This window comes from Curcuma longa, chromosome 11 (assembly GCF_044706935.1).
Source record: "Curcuma longa cultivar G26 ecotype Majalengka, Jawa Barat chromosome 11, ITB_CL_G26_1.1, whole genome shotgun sequence".
Lineage (NCBI taxonomy): Eukaryota > Viridiplantae > Streptophyta > Magnoliopsida > Zingiberales > Zingiberaceae > Curcuma > Curcuma longa.
The window spans coordinates 26,085,663-26,099,890 of NC_133871.1; the positions used below are offsets into that span (position 1 = coordinate 26,085,663).

Here is a 14,228-nt window from a genome sequence, read left to right on the forward strand (position 1 = left end):
CTGGCTTGCTTTAAACTTTTCTAGCTCAGATCGCAGGCTGGCCTCTCGGGCTTGAGATTCAGCTAATTGCTGTCTCAATGCATTGACCTCCCTTTGTAAGCTAGATCGTTCATGCGCAAATTGAGCCTCCGCAACCTTCCCCTCTTCTTCTCGACGAGCAAGCAAGCATTTTGCATGAAGATGATCTTCCTTGGCTTGTCGCTCGGCTTGATGCGCGGTCGCGATAGAGACTTTATCGTCTAAGGATTGGCTTTTCAATTCTTGTACATATTCGTAAAGACCCTTGGTCCAAGCCCTGTACTCTTCAAATTGCTCCTCAATCTCATCCCAAGCCTGGACAGCTTGCTCAGTCTCCTCTTGCAGCTCTGTCACAGCCCTATAGGAAACGACCGATACTTCATGCTGCTTCGGCTGACCCCGGAGGAACGCTATATCATCCTCCTGAAGGGCGTAGTCCTTTTCCAACCTTAGTAGGCGCTGGCGGAGAATTTCCTGCGCCTTCCCCGCCTGACAGTTCAGAGCATAGGATGAGATTCATATATAATGAGAAGGAATTAACGTTGCGCATAAGACACTCCTAACCTTGACATGGGCCTCGATCAGGCTTTCGTTGATCTCGATCAAGCCTAGACGAGGAAGAACTTCGCGTTCATAATGTTGGAGCCGGTCCTTTATTGTTTCCGGAGCGTCTACCAGGCTGGAATCCCCTCGGAACATTGTTGGATACAAGGAGGAGGATGAGGCACCCGGGGATGACAATGTCAAGAAAAACCTGGGAGCAGACTTCGCCCAAACTGGAGGGGAAGAATCTCGTTGCGCCCTTCCCTGGTCTCCTGTGGATCTTTGACTTTGTGGCTCCTCCTCAACTGGTCTTTTTCCTTTAGCCCGGGACTTAGGGGAGCAACCTGGCGAAGCCAGCGGAGTGATATCGTCTATACAGCGTTTCCTTCCGCCCGGCTAAGTTTCCTCCGGAGACCTGATCACTATACCCGTTTCTCGCGGCCTAGCCTCCGGAGATTTAACCGTCGTGGCCACTGATTCTGGACGAGTCTCTAACGGCCTGGTTTCTCATGGTCGGGTCCTCAAGGACCTGATCTTTGAAGCCTCCTTTGAGGGTTGGTCCTCCGACGGCCTGACTATTATTGCCGTCTCCTGGGGCTTAGCCAATGCGGTCGCCTCTTGTTGCGGTGGCACTGTAGAGATTGGTTTAGCTTGTATGGGTTGTTTGACACTCTTCGACCTAGTCACTGGCGGCGCCTTCCTCGGTTTCGATTTTTTGGCGCCTTTCTTCGTGGTTTTCGTGGGCAATGGAGCTTTAAACCAGGCGTCTCCAGCAGGGTCCCCCTCTACCGTGAGGTTGTTGGGACGTGCTAATTCCCATTTCAGGGTTTGATTGGTGGAAGTGTTTAGCATAACTCGGTTTGTAGAATGATACGAAAGTGATTAAAAAGGAAAGCATGGAAGAGTAAACTTACCCGCGCTACACTTACATAGATTATCCTCCAGTGGGATGGCAACGAGATTTAATCCTGTCCGATACAGTAAGGCCTCGTTGCGAATCAGCTTATCCAAATCAAATTGGAGGCCATCGAATATTTGCCGAGCCTCCCCCACGGCCATGCCAGAAGTAGATTCACCGGCCAAAGGCGGTTGGGGAGGATTGGGAGTCTAGCGACTTGCCCAGGGGTATGCTTGAGGAGGTTGGATATAAAAGAAGTGTTGCTCCCATCCTTCATCCGGTGCAGGTGGGTCGCTCAGGAGATCGAATCTCGGCCGGGCGGCGAAAAAGAAAATGCTGCACCGAGAACTCCCAGCGAGTAGAAAGAACTGAATAAGTGGGCATCTAAAGGAATGTTGTATAAGCAGCAAATGACGACAATCCCACATATTATCTGAAAGGACTCGGGGAGAGTTGAGAGATGTTTGTGCGATAAAAGGAGGCAAGTTCGTGAAAGAAAGTCGGAAGCGGGAATCGCAGACCGCTAGGGATCTGGCTAAGAAAGAAGGTGGTGTAACCTGGAGGGGGTTTGTGGGGACGATGATTGAGAGTAGGCAGGCCGAAGGTATGATCCCTAGGGATGTCGTATTGCGAGCGAAGAAGGAGGAGCGTGCTCTTGTCGCACTTGGAGATTTGGCGTTCGTACCACGGGACATCGGACGCCATTGATAGAATAGAAGAACAAAGGGAAGAACTGTGAGAGGAGAAGGATCGCGATGGTGGCGAGGAAGACAATGACGAAATGCTGGCGCATCAAAAAGTTACTCTCGTGGTCTATCTATAATCTCGCTAAGACTGAAAGCCGTCCGATGAAAACGGTTATTCTCCCAAGGCAAGATCAATGCCGCATGTTCGAAACGACACGTTGGTCTGATTTCCCTCCGACGTTTCACGCCTATTCATCACAACCCTTGTTTCTCTTCACCCATCTAATCTCCACCGTTGAGAGTCTGGCATAGGCACGTGACCATTACCGTACGGATATCGCATCAATGGGACACGTCGTTAATGTTCGAAGTTCTTTTGCACGCACTACGGAGCAAATTTTATGGCCTGTTCGATTTAACAACGTGTCTAGTCAGTCTGCACACACCTCCTTCGACTAGACTTGATGGGGAGACTTTGTGATATGGTAAGTCTTGTCCGGATTCGACGTGATAGGGTAGGTTAACAGGCAGTCCAACTTGGCCTTTCCCGGGGTCCACAGTCAACGTTGTCCTAGGAACCCAGGCCTAGTTATCCCGGGCATGGTCCATCCAGCCTGTCTAAGTAAACCTGTCTACACGGCCCGTTTGGTCTCTTAATTCGTTTATCCGGTTAAGCCCAGCTATGGCTGGTTCCGGGTAAACACCTCACTTCGATATCTACACGCAAGTCCTTTCGTGCCCAATCCACTAAGCTTACCCATACTAATCGATTTACCTAGCCTGCACGAGCATTTACTCCACCTACTTGGGTAAGCCCAACTAGCATCGGATCCGGGTACCTGCATCGCTCCAATGTCATCGCCCGAGTCATCCATCGCTTAGCCTGTCCTAGTTTACCCGGTTTGCTCAGCTCACTCAGGCCATTCGGCCTGCCCGGTCTGCTCAAAATAACACTTCGTTTACCTGACTAATTCCCACTATGGCCGGTCCCGGGTAACTTGCCTCATTCCGTCGTCAGCAATCAGATCACTCAGGCTACTCAGTCTACCTGGTCTGCTCGACCACTCAGTCCGCTCAGCTTACCCGGGTAATCCCGACCATCGCCGATCCCGGGCATCTCCTCCCACTCCGACATCAACCCAGGCTCAAGTCTTCTAGCTAACAGACAAATATAATACAGATAATCAAGTGTGTGGACTGTTGTACAGGGGAAAGGCTATGGTTATGTCTCCACGCCTCACCTCGTCATCGCTGCCAACTTTCTACTCACAGCTAAACGACAAAGGTGACGTACAATATCAAGCCGCAAAGCAGTTATAGGCATATCATCCCTGTTTCCTAGATGTCGTCCTACCGGCGTAGATGTCAGCAAAGCTCAGGTTTTGTCCCCCCGGATACCACCATAGGTTGCTCCCCTGACAGATGGAATGTTTGCCTCGTAAATATATCAATTCCCATGCAGGTACAAGTTTTCTCTCTCGACTCTCGCATTTTGATAACTACTATTACTGCTACTCTTTCTTCCTCCACCTTCGCCGGAAACAGACTTGAGCGTCGGAGTGGCCTGCTGAGACTCCTCGACATCAGCTAATCCGTTCGTTTGTGGTGATCTTGTAGGTCTCCTTCCTACAAGGGCCCGCTAGTGTTAAGGTGACATTTCCTTGACTGGTGGGTTGACTGTCGGCAGCATTTGGCCGGAACACCCTCCACGCCATCGCCTCCTCTGACGGCACCCGCGACGCCGAGAGGCTGCGGAAGGCGCAAGATTCGCTGGCTGAGTGGACCGCCTGCGCCGATCGCGCGATCAAGCCGTCGGCCTTCGGCCTAGTGCGATCCCTGGCCCCGGCGAATCCCCCAAGAGGAAAGATCTCAACCGCCCGGAGGGCGATCTACGCGGTCGAGGTGGTTTCTTCCCTGATCACCGGCATCCTGGTCGCCGTCCTCGGCGTCAGCGAGCAGCTCACCCCCGCCAGTGTCCCTTCCGACCTGCCCTGGGCGAAAGAGTACAACGACCTTTCCGCCGCGATCTCATGTGAGCTCGTAGGCAATGGGTTCGCGCGCCAAGCCAGATGTGGTGGAGGCCACCATTAAGAGTTTGACAGACGTGATCACAACAAACAGTTGTGTAGACGATGTTATGGGAATCCGCTGAAAGCACTAGACCCGACCACGGGCCAGGTCCAGCCTGGACCCGGCCCAGACCCGGCTCGGGTCAACGGGCCGGTTGGCCCGTTGACTCGGTTAGCCGGGCCGAATCGGAACCGGCCCGGCAGGATGCCGGGCCGGTTACAGTTCAAACCCTTTGGAACCGGCGGACCGCCGATTAATCGGCGGGTTGAACTGGCGGTTCAATCATTTTTTGTGTTTCCCGTTGGAACCGGCGGTTCCAACGGCTCTGAACCGCCGGTTCCAACGGCTCCGAACCGCCGATTAACCGACGGTTCAGAGCCGTTTGAGTTTTTTTTACTTTTTATTTTTTTCCCAACGGTTAAAATCATTTGACCGTTTTTTGATCAATGACTATGATTTAGTGTCCGTTATGATCCAAATTCTATAAGTAGGGAGTTCATTTCATCATTTCCACACACTTTCTTTACTCTCTAACTCTCATTCTCAACTTCGTAAGTTCGCGTTCTCTAATCTCTACGTTTCTGAGTTCCGACTCCATCTTTCGACTACAATGGAAAGAGGTCGCGGTGGAAGTTCTTCACATCGATCTCAAAGGGGAAAAGAAATAACGCACGAGGATCCCAACATTCAATCCACCGATGATGAGATCGAGGCCCAACACCTTTCGACACCCGAAACACAAGGAAGTACTGAAGCAATTACTTCTAAGGTTCAGGATAATCCTCCTCTAAAATCTTCTATTTTCACTAAACATTTTGAAAAAGTCACTCTTCCATCGGGAGAAATGCATGCAAAATACAAGTATTGCAATGCTTCCTACAAATTCCAAGCCGACGCCGGCTATGGATCGTTAAAACGACATGTAGAAACGAAGCACCCGATAGAATATGGACTCGACTTTTCTCAAACACAATTATCTAGATTTTCTAGCAGTAGTAGTACTGATTCCAATTTATTTTTATATTCTAATAATAAATTAAGAGAATCATTAGCTAAATTTGTTTTCGTAGAACATCTTTCTTTTAGTTTTGGATCTAAATGCACATTTGAAGATTTTTGTAAAGAATCTCTTAATCCATCTACTAAACGTGTTCCTACGACTATACTTACTCGTACAATTAAAAATTAGTAAAACAAGGAAAAAAGAATTTAATTGATGAATTTAGTAAATTAAATAATAAAGTTTCTTTATGTGCCGATATTTGGAGTGATCATTGGCAAACTCATTCTTACATGGGTGTGACTTGTCATTGGATTGATAGCTCTTGGATCCTCCAAAAAAGGTTAATAGCTTATAGAGTTTTGATGAATCACATACTGCCCATAACATTGCACAATTATTATGTTTAATTTTATAAGAATATGGATTAATTCATAAAATATTTTCAATATCATTAGATAATGCTAGTTCTAATACCGCTTCTATAGATGAACTAAAATTTGTTTGCCAACCTGTTATTGGTGGTTTATTTTTTCATATTCGTTGTGTATATCATGTTTTAAATTTATGTGTTCAAGATGGATTAAGACTTTTAGAAAATTATATTAAATCAATTAGAATCGTAATTTTATATTTATGATCTCATCCATCTATGATAAAATAATGGGTTAGATTTTGTAAAGCTAATGGAATGAGACCTAAAAAATTTTCACGTGATATACCAACACGTTGGAATTCCACAAATCAACTATTACAAGATTCATTTCAATATAAAGATTAATTATATTTATTTTTTACAGAAAATAGTAATACTAATATATATTTATTTTCACAACAATGAAATATTTGTAGTAATATTTGTGAAATTTTAAAAGTATTTAATAATGCAACCAAACAACTTTTCGGTGTTTATTATTTCACTGCTCATTTAATTTTAATGAATTTTTGTAGTATAGTATTAATTTTAAATGAACATATCAATAATGAAGCTTTAACTTCTTGTATATTAGCTATGAAAACTAAATGAGAAAAATATTTTTATTTAATTCCTGAAATTTATTTAGTTGCATTTGCTTTAGATCCTAGATTTAAATTAGAAGTTTTACAAGAAATGCTAACTTTATACTATGACGCTTTAATTCATGTTAAAGATCCTTCTTCTCCTCCTGATCCAGCTAGTATTATATATATTATTAGAAATTATTTATGTGATATTTATAATCAATATTATGTGAAATATGGAATACAAACTAATATTTCTGAAACACAATAACAAACTATTAGTACTAATTTAAAATTTTCAAAAGCATAACTTTTATTAAAAGAACGGACAAAACGTCCACGAGGATCCTCAAGTTCCACATAGGAACTTGAGAATTATTTTACCACTTTTTTTATTTTAATGAAGCAGATAGTGACGATTTTGATATTTTAAAGTGGTAGTTACAGAAGGCTCAAAGCTTTCCCATTCTCTCCATAATTGCCAAAGAAATTTTAGCATGTCCAGTGTCAACTGTTGCTGTGGAGCAGACATTCAGTGCCGGCGGTAACATACTAGATGAACGACGATCAACTATGTCTCCCAACTCATTGAAAGCCTAAGCATTACTTGACGATTGGACCAGAGCCGAGAAAAGAATCCAAGGAATGCAACTTTCAGAAGATGAAGCCGAAGAATTTGATACGGAAGGAACGAATACAACGGAAGGAACGGGAGGAAATGGAAGTGAGTGATGTAAAAGGGTGAAATGTAAAAGAATTACATGGGCTTTGATTCTCCTATATCCTGCTGCAATTTCCCTAGCGGCCCCACACGATCGGCCCCCCGACCATCTGTGAGGAGGTAAATCACGGTGAATGCGAGACTGGCCAGGGCATAGTGGTTGAAGGATTTGGAAACATGACACATTTTGATGTTATCGCATGTGCGCCATGAGCCTTCGAACCGCCTACCTCATGCTGCAAGCTCCCATGCCCTGACCAGCTGCTCCCGCCCGTGGGGGCATGATTCTCCTATATCCTAACGCTATGTTTGGGAGGAGGTGAGGGAAAGGGAAGGAAAGGTAAGGAAGGGGAAAAAAAAAATTTTACCTCTGTTTGGGATGGGGTGAGGTAAGGAGGAGAAGGGGAAAGAAGGGGAAGTGTTCCCCTTCCATGCCCATGAATAGCCACAATTTCTTACACCCCAAATCGGGGTGTAAGGAAGGGGAATCATGCTTATTCCAATTTTACCCCAAAGGCGCCACTTTTCCTCGACGAAGCTGTCTGACCGCCGCTCCTCGCCATGCTCGCCGCCAACCTCTTCCGCCCGCTCCCCGCGCCGGCGCACCCCTGTTTGCCGCCGGACCTCCTCGACGAGGACGGCGACGGCTGCGCGATGGCTCTCGACTCAACTGGAGCCTCAGAGATAGGTCCGCCAGAAACTGATCGGAGCCGCCCCAAGACCTCGTTTCTTTTGGAGAGGATAGGCGATGACGAGAGTAGCCTAGTGCGAACCAGGCCGAAGGGGCGGCGATCAACAAGAAGGGAAGTAGCATTCCGCCGTGGCCTTCCTAGGGCTTCGGGAAGGATCTGCGAACAGACGAAGGGAGGAGAAAAATGCGCCGCGGCCATCGTCGACGGGACGAAGCTCGGTGGATATTTTTGACATTTTATATCTTTAACTTCCATTTCCTTTCTTTTAAACCTTCATTTCCTCCCAAACAAGGTTACTTTTTTTCTCCTCCCTTCCCTTCCCTTCCCCTCCCTTCCCCTCGCTTCCCCTTCCATTAATGAACCGCCCCTCACCCAATCCAAACAGAGCGTAAGGGGATATGTAGGCAACTTAATAAGTGCAAACCATTTTTTTTTAATAAATTTTAAATTTTAAAATTTAAAATTTTTAATATAATAATCTCGAACCGTGGCGAACTGTGAACCGGTGGTTCCCAACCGTGAACCGTAACCGTCTTGTGCGGTTAAGGTTAAGGATCGACCTATCATGAACCGTCGAACTGGCGGTTCTGAACCGTCGATTTTAAACCATGATCGGCTCTAGAAAGCACGGAGAAAGCGACGGACGCGTTAACGGAAGCGTTAGATGAATTATCTAACGCCGCTAACGGCCTGTTCCGCTCGGCGCTGGGTTTGAGGAACGTGGCGTCGCAAGCATTCCGCGTCCATTACTGCAAATAATCGATTGGTAGAGATATATCTGTGCACAATTTTACATGTCTGAAGCGCTAAAACAAAATAATATGCAATATAAATTGTAATAAATTTATCGGTCTTTCATGTAATATAATGAATTATGTTTATTGACTCTATAAACTATTTAAATGGCACAAGACTACGCCATCTAGTCCCAAACGGTCAGTCTTCTAAAAAAGAAAAAAAGATGGATCTGCCTCCCTAGCGTCCCACACGGCCAAACGGTCAGTCACACCAATAGAACAAGTTGCTAGGAAAGAGTTGATTTGGTGTGTTCTCTTAAAAAGAATTTAAAATTGAAAAGTAAAATAAAAAAGTTAATGATAAATATTTACCTTTATGTATTTGGCAAATATGGGCTCGCAAAAAATTATCCAAATAAAACGGCCCATTTGGTTTGTGTATTAAATAATAAATATACCCAATTCTTTACCCGGCCTTCCATGTTCCATTCCCGAAGCCATGGCTTCCCCCTCCAAAGCTCCCGAAGCCATGGCTTCCCCCTCCAAAGCCCTAGGCGAGCTCCTCCGCTCGCAGAAGCGTCTCCGCCCGCTCTCCCGCTCCCCGGAATCCATGACCCGCAAATCTCCCCTAGCCGCCTTCTGCACCCGTCCTCTCGCCTCCGGTGAACAGCCCTCCGCACTCACGTCGAAGCAGACGAAGAGGGCCGACGCCGACCGATCCCTCGCCCGATGGAAGCGGAACCTCAGTGTCTGCTCCGAAAGGATCGCGACGACGAAAGGTACTCATTCCGATCCCTATGTGAAGCTGGGAGAGCTCTTGGTCGAGGAGACATGGTTGGAGGCTCTCCCCGGCGAGCTCCAGAAACCCTACGCGCAGAGCCTGTGCAGGTTTGTGGAGATGGAGATGCGCGGCAGCGTCCCTATCTACCCTCCGCCGCACCTTATATTTAATGCTCTTCATTTGACTTCCTTTGATGAAGTGAAGGCAGTCGTTATTGGACAGGTAGACTCCTTGACGTGAATCATTTTGTTTTGCCTCATCGAATGGCTTGTTCTTTGAGTTTCTCTTTTCTTATGCATGCTACAACTTTGGCATTTTGTGCCTCCTGATTCCTATTTATTGAAGAAACTTTGGCATTTTGGATAATAACTAAAGTAGCTATTAATTATTCTAAACTCTGTTATCATTTATTAACTAGATGAGTATCAAGTTTATTCATACTTTCATAGTGTGTATTGATCTAGTAGTAGTGGCCTGTAGAATGATGTTGGTCATTTTATCTAGGGCCTCCAATATCTGGTTCCATGTAAAAAATAACAAGAACATGATTTATTTTGATTTTATTTGGTTTCTATATCTTGCTTTGGTGGTGACTTTGATTATATTTCGTTGTTGTTTTTTTTTGAAAAAAGGTTTGAAGCAAAAAGCCAAAATATAATTTGTAATATATTTTCAAGTAAATGATAAATTTTACTCCTTTATCTTCACCATTACCATTTAGGATGGGTAACTTCAATTATATATCGATTGTTTTTCATTACCAATGTTGAATGTTTCTGAAAGTTTTATGTTTAAAGCTTTAATAATAAACATGATTTATTAGTGTCAACATTATATAATTTTTTGTAAAAAAAAATACTATGCTAATTTTGCTTTAAATTAAGTTTAAAATTTTGATTTATCCAGTTTGGTTCGTTTTTGAACTGAATGAACACTCCTAATTTTACCAACCTACCTCATAACGAATAATGCCAGAAGATTACTTGTTTTTTATGAGTGAAATTGCAAGGCATGATTAATCAAGATATTACTTAGAGACCGTATTATTAATATTATTATTTATTTTTCACACAGGATCCTTACCATGGACCTGGTCAAGCCATGGGTCTTGCATTCTCAGTACCTGAGGGCATCAAGATTCCTTCAAGTTTATGTAACATGTTTAAGGAACTTCAACAAGATGTTGGGTGTTCCATGCCATCACATGGAAATTTAGAGAGATGGGCTTTACAGGTAAGGAAGGATTCATCGCCATCGAATTAATGTTTCTACACACATTGATAATCCTTTTTGTGGTTTTATTATTTCTATTGCATTTTTTTCTTAAAAAAATAGTCTTATTGTGCAATATTGACATTGCAGTCTAATAGGACTAGAATTCTAATCTGAGGATGAGCCTTCAGTGCATGAACATGTTGCAGCATAGTTCAGTGGAATTGCAAATAATCTCTGTCTTCTCACCTTAAGATCAAATTCTTTATGCTATATAAGCATACATCCTAGTCTTCTTTCACTCATTTTTGCCATTGATTTCCCAAGTTTAACGCTAATAGCTGGTCTAAACTTGAATCTGGGTGTGTTACTCTATCTTGTTACTCGTAGAATTGAAATAGGGATATCTCTTATCAAGTATTTTCAGTGGTAATCTTAAAATATTACATTCAAATATACAACTAAGTCTGCATGATTTTTTGTGATTGAACTGACATGACATTTTGTACAGGGAATCCTGCTGCTGAATACTGTCCTTACTGGTATGCTTTTTTGTTCATTAGGGTCTTGTTCGGTACTTTATTGATGAAAACTTTGGTCACATTATTTCATTTCTTGTATCTTTTCAGTTAGGGAACATCAAGCTAACTCACATGCTAAGAAGAGCTGGGAGCTGTTTACCGATGCTATTATTAAAACAATTTCCCAGAGGAAAACAGGAGTTATCTTCCTTCTATGGGGCTGTTTTTCTTTTAAAAAATTGTAACTAGAAATATTCTGTCTTTTAAAATCCTCATAAAATATGTATTTTCAAATTTCACCCTGTTTTGTCCAAAATATTATGGCTCCGAGATCATATACATAATGTCTTGCTTTCAGAAGGTGCAGGGATTATGTTCCTTCTTTTCAGAAACACCTAAACATGGTGCTCTTCTTCTTTTAAAAAATTGTAACTAGAAATATTCTGTCTTTTAAAATCCTCATAAAATATGCATTTTCAAATTTCACCCTGTTTTGTCCAACATATTATGGCTCCGAGATATGTCTCGATTTCAGAAGGTGCAGGGATTTTATTATATTGATCGAGGTTTATCAGATTTTTCTAAATTAGGAATCTTGATTGAATATTTGTAAACAAAAAGGACTTTATTTCTAGTTTTCCCATTAGTTAATAGATTACTGATAGTCTGATGGTTATTATTATTTTTTTTTTTGTCTCAGGCACTTCTCACAGACCAATAAGATATTGGAGAGACTTGGCCTTTCTCCCATCGATTGGCAACTTTAACTACTGGGCGTTGCCTTTCTCAGCTGCTGCCATTCATCTGGGCTTGATGAATCAAGCCATTGTGCTTGACCAAATTTTGTCCCAAGTTTAATATCATTGACATCTTATGTATGGGGCGACTTGCTAAGTTCGAGCTTAGGTCATGTGGAGTCAGAAATTTACCTGGAGTGTTTCTGTACTGGAAAACAGCCTTCCTTTGCCTTTAGGATTGCATCAGTGAGCATTGGAGTTATGATGTATTACGCATGTCATGACTGAAGCCAAAAGGCATTTGAGTTTGTTCTATGTACAACACTATGTTGAATTAGCGCATAGCTGACATTTGAGGTGCCTAGTTCCATCTATACATGAGTAGTTCTCCAGGCTTCCTTGGCAATACAACATATCAGGATGAGCCAAGAACTTAAATGGTTTTACTAAATCAAGAGAGATTCATGTTGCCTGGGTGGTGGTTGATGATTATGATCCGGAGACGCGAAAAGTTTGTCAAAAGGTTATCAAGTTTAGGCTCAAGGATGGAGTGGAGAATCAGAGCCAACTCATCAACAATGATCACTTCAACTCATCTCAAGTTGCTGGAATCACAAGTTGCTAGAAAATGAGAAACCAGAGCAAGTTACCAACTGTATTTCAGAATGTTTGTAGTGTTTGCGTATCAAAGCAATCCACTGCACTATTCCATGGATCAACATCCACAAGTCGAATGCCCAACAGTTTGCATCGATCATCACCTGCAATTAGCTCTGCTGGTAAATCTATCCATTCGAAGAGGTTGGTGCAACTACCTCATTTTTTACACTTGTCTTTATCCACTTTGATACTTGTTCTTCCTTTAAAGTCACATTACCTTGTTGGTTTAGTTGCATCTCCAAGTCGATATCAACTAAGAACCAAATCATGAACTTTTGGGGTTAACTTGCAGGAGAAACTCGAATCGAGTTCAAAGTTGTGTAGTGTATTCTTCGCATATTCACTCCATTGGCGAAGCAATTTTCTCTTTTTTTTTTCCTTCTTAACCATGAAACTTTAAGGAAATATCTCCACAAGTTGATAACTTCCTTGTCATATTATCTTAAAGCTAGTCATAGATGCACTTCACTTGCGTAGTTTGAACAACTTTGCTAAACAATTCAGTGCCTAATTAATGAGCTTTATCACTTTAACATACGTCACATGGAGACATCTCTGTCACTTGTTTTTGTAAGCAAAACATTTGGTTGAAGATTTGACTTGGAAAACAGTACTTGTTATGACTTTGAGAAGAAAGAGCCAAATGGCTTAGATCATCAGGACTATTATTGACCTAGTTTAGATTTTCAGGGAGATCCATCCTTTTAAATCCCTACTCATTCTTCACTTTTTTGAAGATTTGTGGCGACTAAAATAATTGCCCATAATTGATGGGGTATGATTGCACCAACCATGTCAATATTCTAATCGAACGAATCGGTTGCGGGAGTAATAGTCGAACATATGCGACATAATTTTGTGTTAAACTCGAACCCAATCATCGGCACCTAACATGTTTCTGGTATCATATTCTATTAGCACAGAATCTAGAACACATAGTGCTAAATCTTTGGGGTTTTTAAAGGACCCTGCACATTGAGTTTAGTTGTGAAAATCGTCACTCTATGAGAAAATTATAAGATAAAAATGTAAAATTGTATACATAATTTATGTATTACTAGCATTGAGTTAGTCTACACTTGCGATATGAGGCAAACTAGAACCTAACTTAAATTGATTTGAAACTACCTAAATATTTAGTTTTAATTAATTTTAATGTGAGATAGCCATATGGACGGTGACATATTAGGTCGCACTCACATGCCATTATTCCCTCCATCTACATTACGAGAATAACTTCTCTAATTAAAAAAAAGGAGCATATTGTAGGATAATCTCTTTTTTTTTTAATTTTAAAAATCCTAAACAAACAAATAAACCACATGACCAACTTGGCAAAGAAATATACGAAGGCACATCATAATTGATTTTTTTTTATAAAGTCCTATTTTAATTGAATTTTAATCACACATTGAATTCAAAATTATGAGTTTCAAACCAAAAACAAAAGAAATATAATTATTGGATACGTTTAATGGAAGCTGAGCTGGACAAAGCGGGATCTAGTTGAGCTGGACAAAATGCACCCGAATTTAGGACTTCCATATGACCATGTTGCCCCTCATGCAAAAAATATCCATGCGAATCTAGCGATTAGTTTTTTTAATCAAAATAAAAAAATGATAAAGAAAATTATTTATTAAAAAACCCTTAAATACTAGACGCCAAAGTTTCTTTTAAAAAAATAAAATAAAATAAAATTATCACCTTATATATTAATCAAAATTTTAAAAAATATTTTATTTGTCATGCAATTACTTGTTAGTCCCTCAAATAATTTCATTGAAAAAAAGCAAAAATTTTATTTGGCCTTTAAAATCCCTCAACAATGACAGGGACGTTCAACAATGACGACGCACCAGTAATTATTGTTAAGATTAGGGCGTTTCTGTCATTTGGCTTTGAATTGACTATATTACCCCTAGTCAGGTGGGATCCGTTCCGAAATGG

General features: G+C 42.0%; 1 protein-coding gene and 1 pseudogene across 2 annotated transcripts; both read left to right on the plus strand.

Annotated features, from left to right (window-relative positions):
• Positions 1-2,038: 2,038 nt before the first annotated feature.
• LOC141837452 (UPF0496 protein 4-like) lies at positions 2,039-8,389 on the plus strand (annotated as a pseudogene).
• Positions 8,390-8,874: 485 nt separating this feature from the next.
• LOC141840729 (uracil-DNA glycosylase, mitochondrial-like) lies at positions 8,875-12,629 on the plus strand. 2 transcript variants are annotated; one of them, XM_074728793.1, is made up of 5 exons: positions 8,875-9,370; positions 10,223-10,381; positions 10,872-10,902; positions 10,990-11,122; positions 11,582-12,629. In XM_074728793.1, the coding sequence occupies exons 1-5, from the start codon at positions 8,897-8,899 to the stop codon at positions 11,646-11,648; spliced, it is 864 nt and encodes a 287-aa protein (XP_074584894.1). In that variant the 5' UTR covers positions 8,875-8,896; the 3' UTR covers positions 11,649-12,629. The 2 variants fall into 2 exon arrangements, with proteins under 2 accessions (XP_074584894.1, XP_074584895.1); XM_074728794.1 differs by having other exon boundaries at positions 10,990-11,081.
• Positions 12,630-14,228: the final 1,599 nt, after the last annotated feature.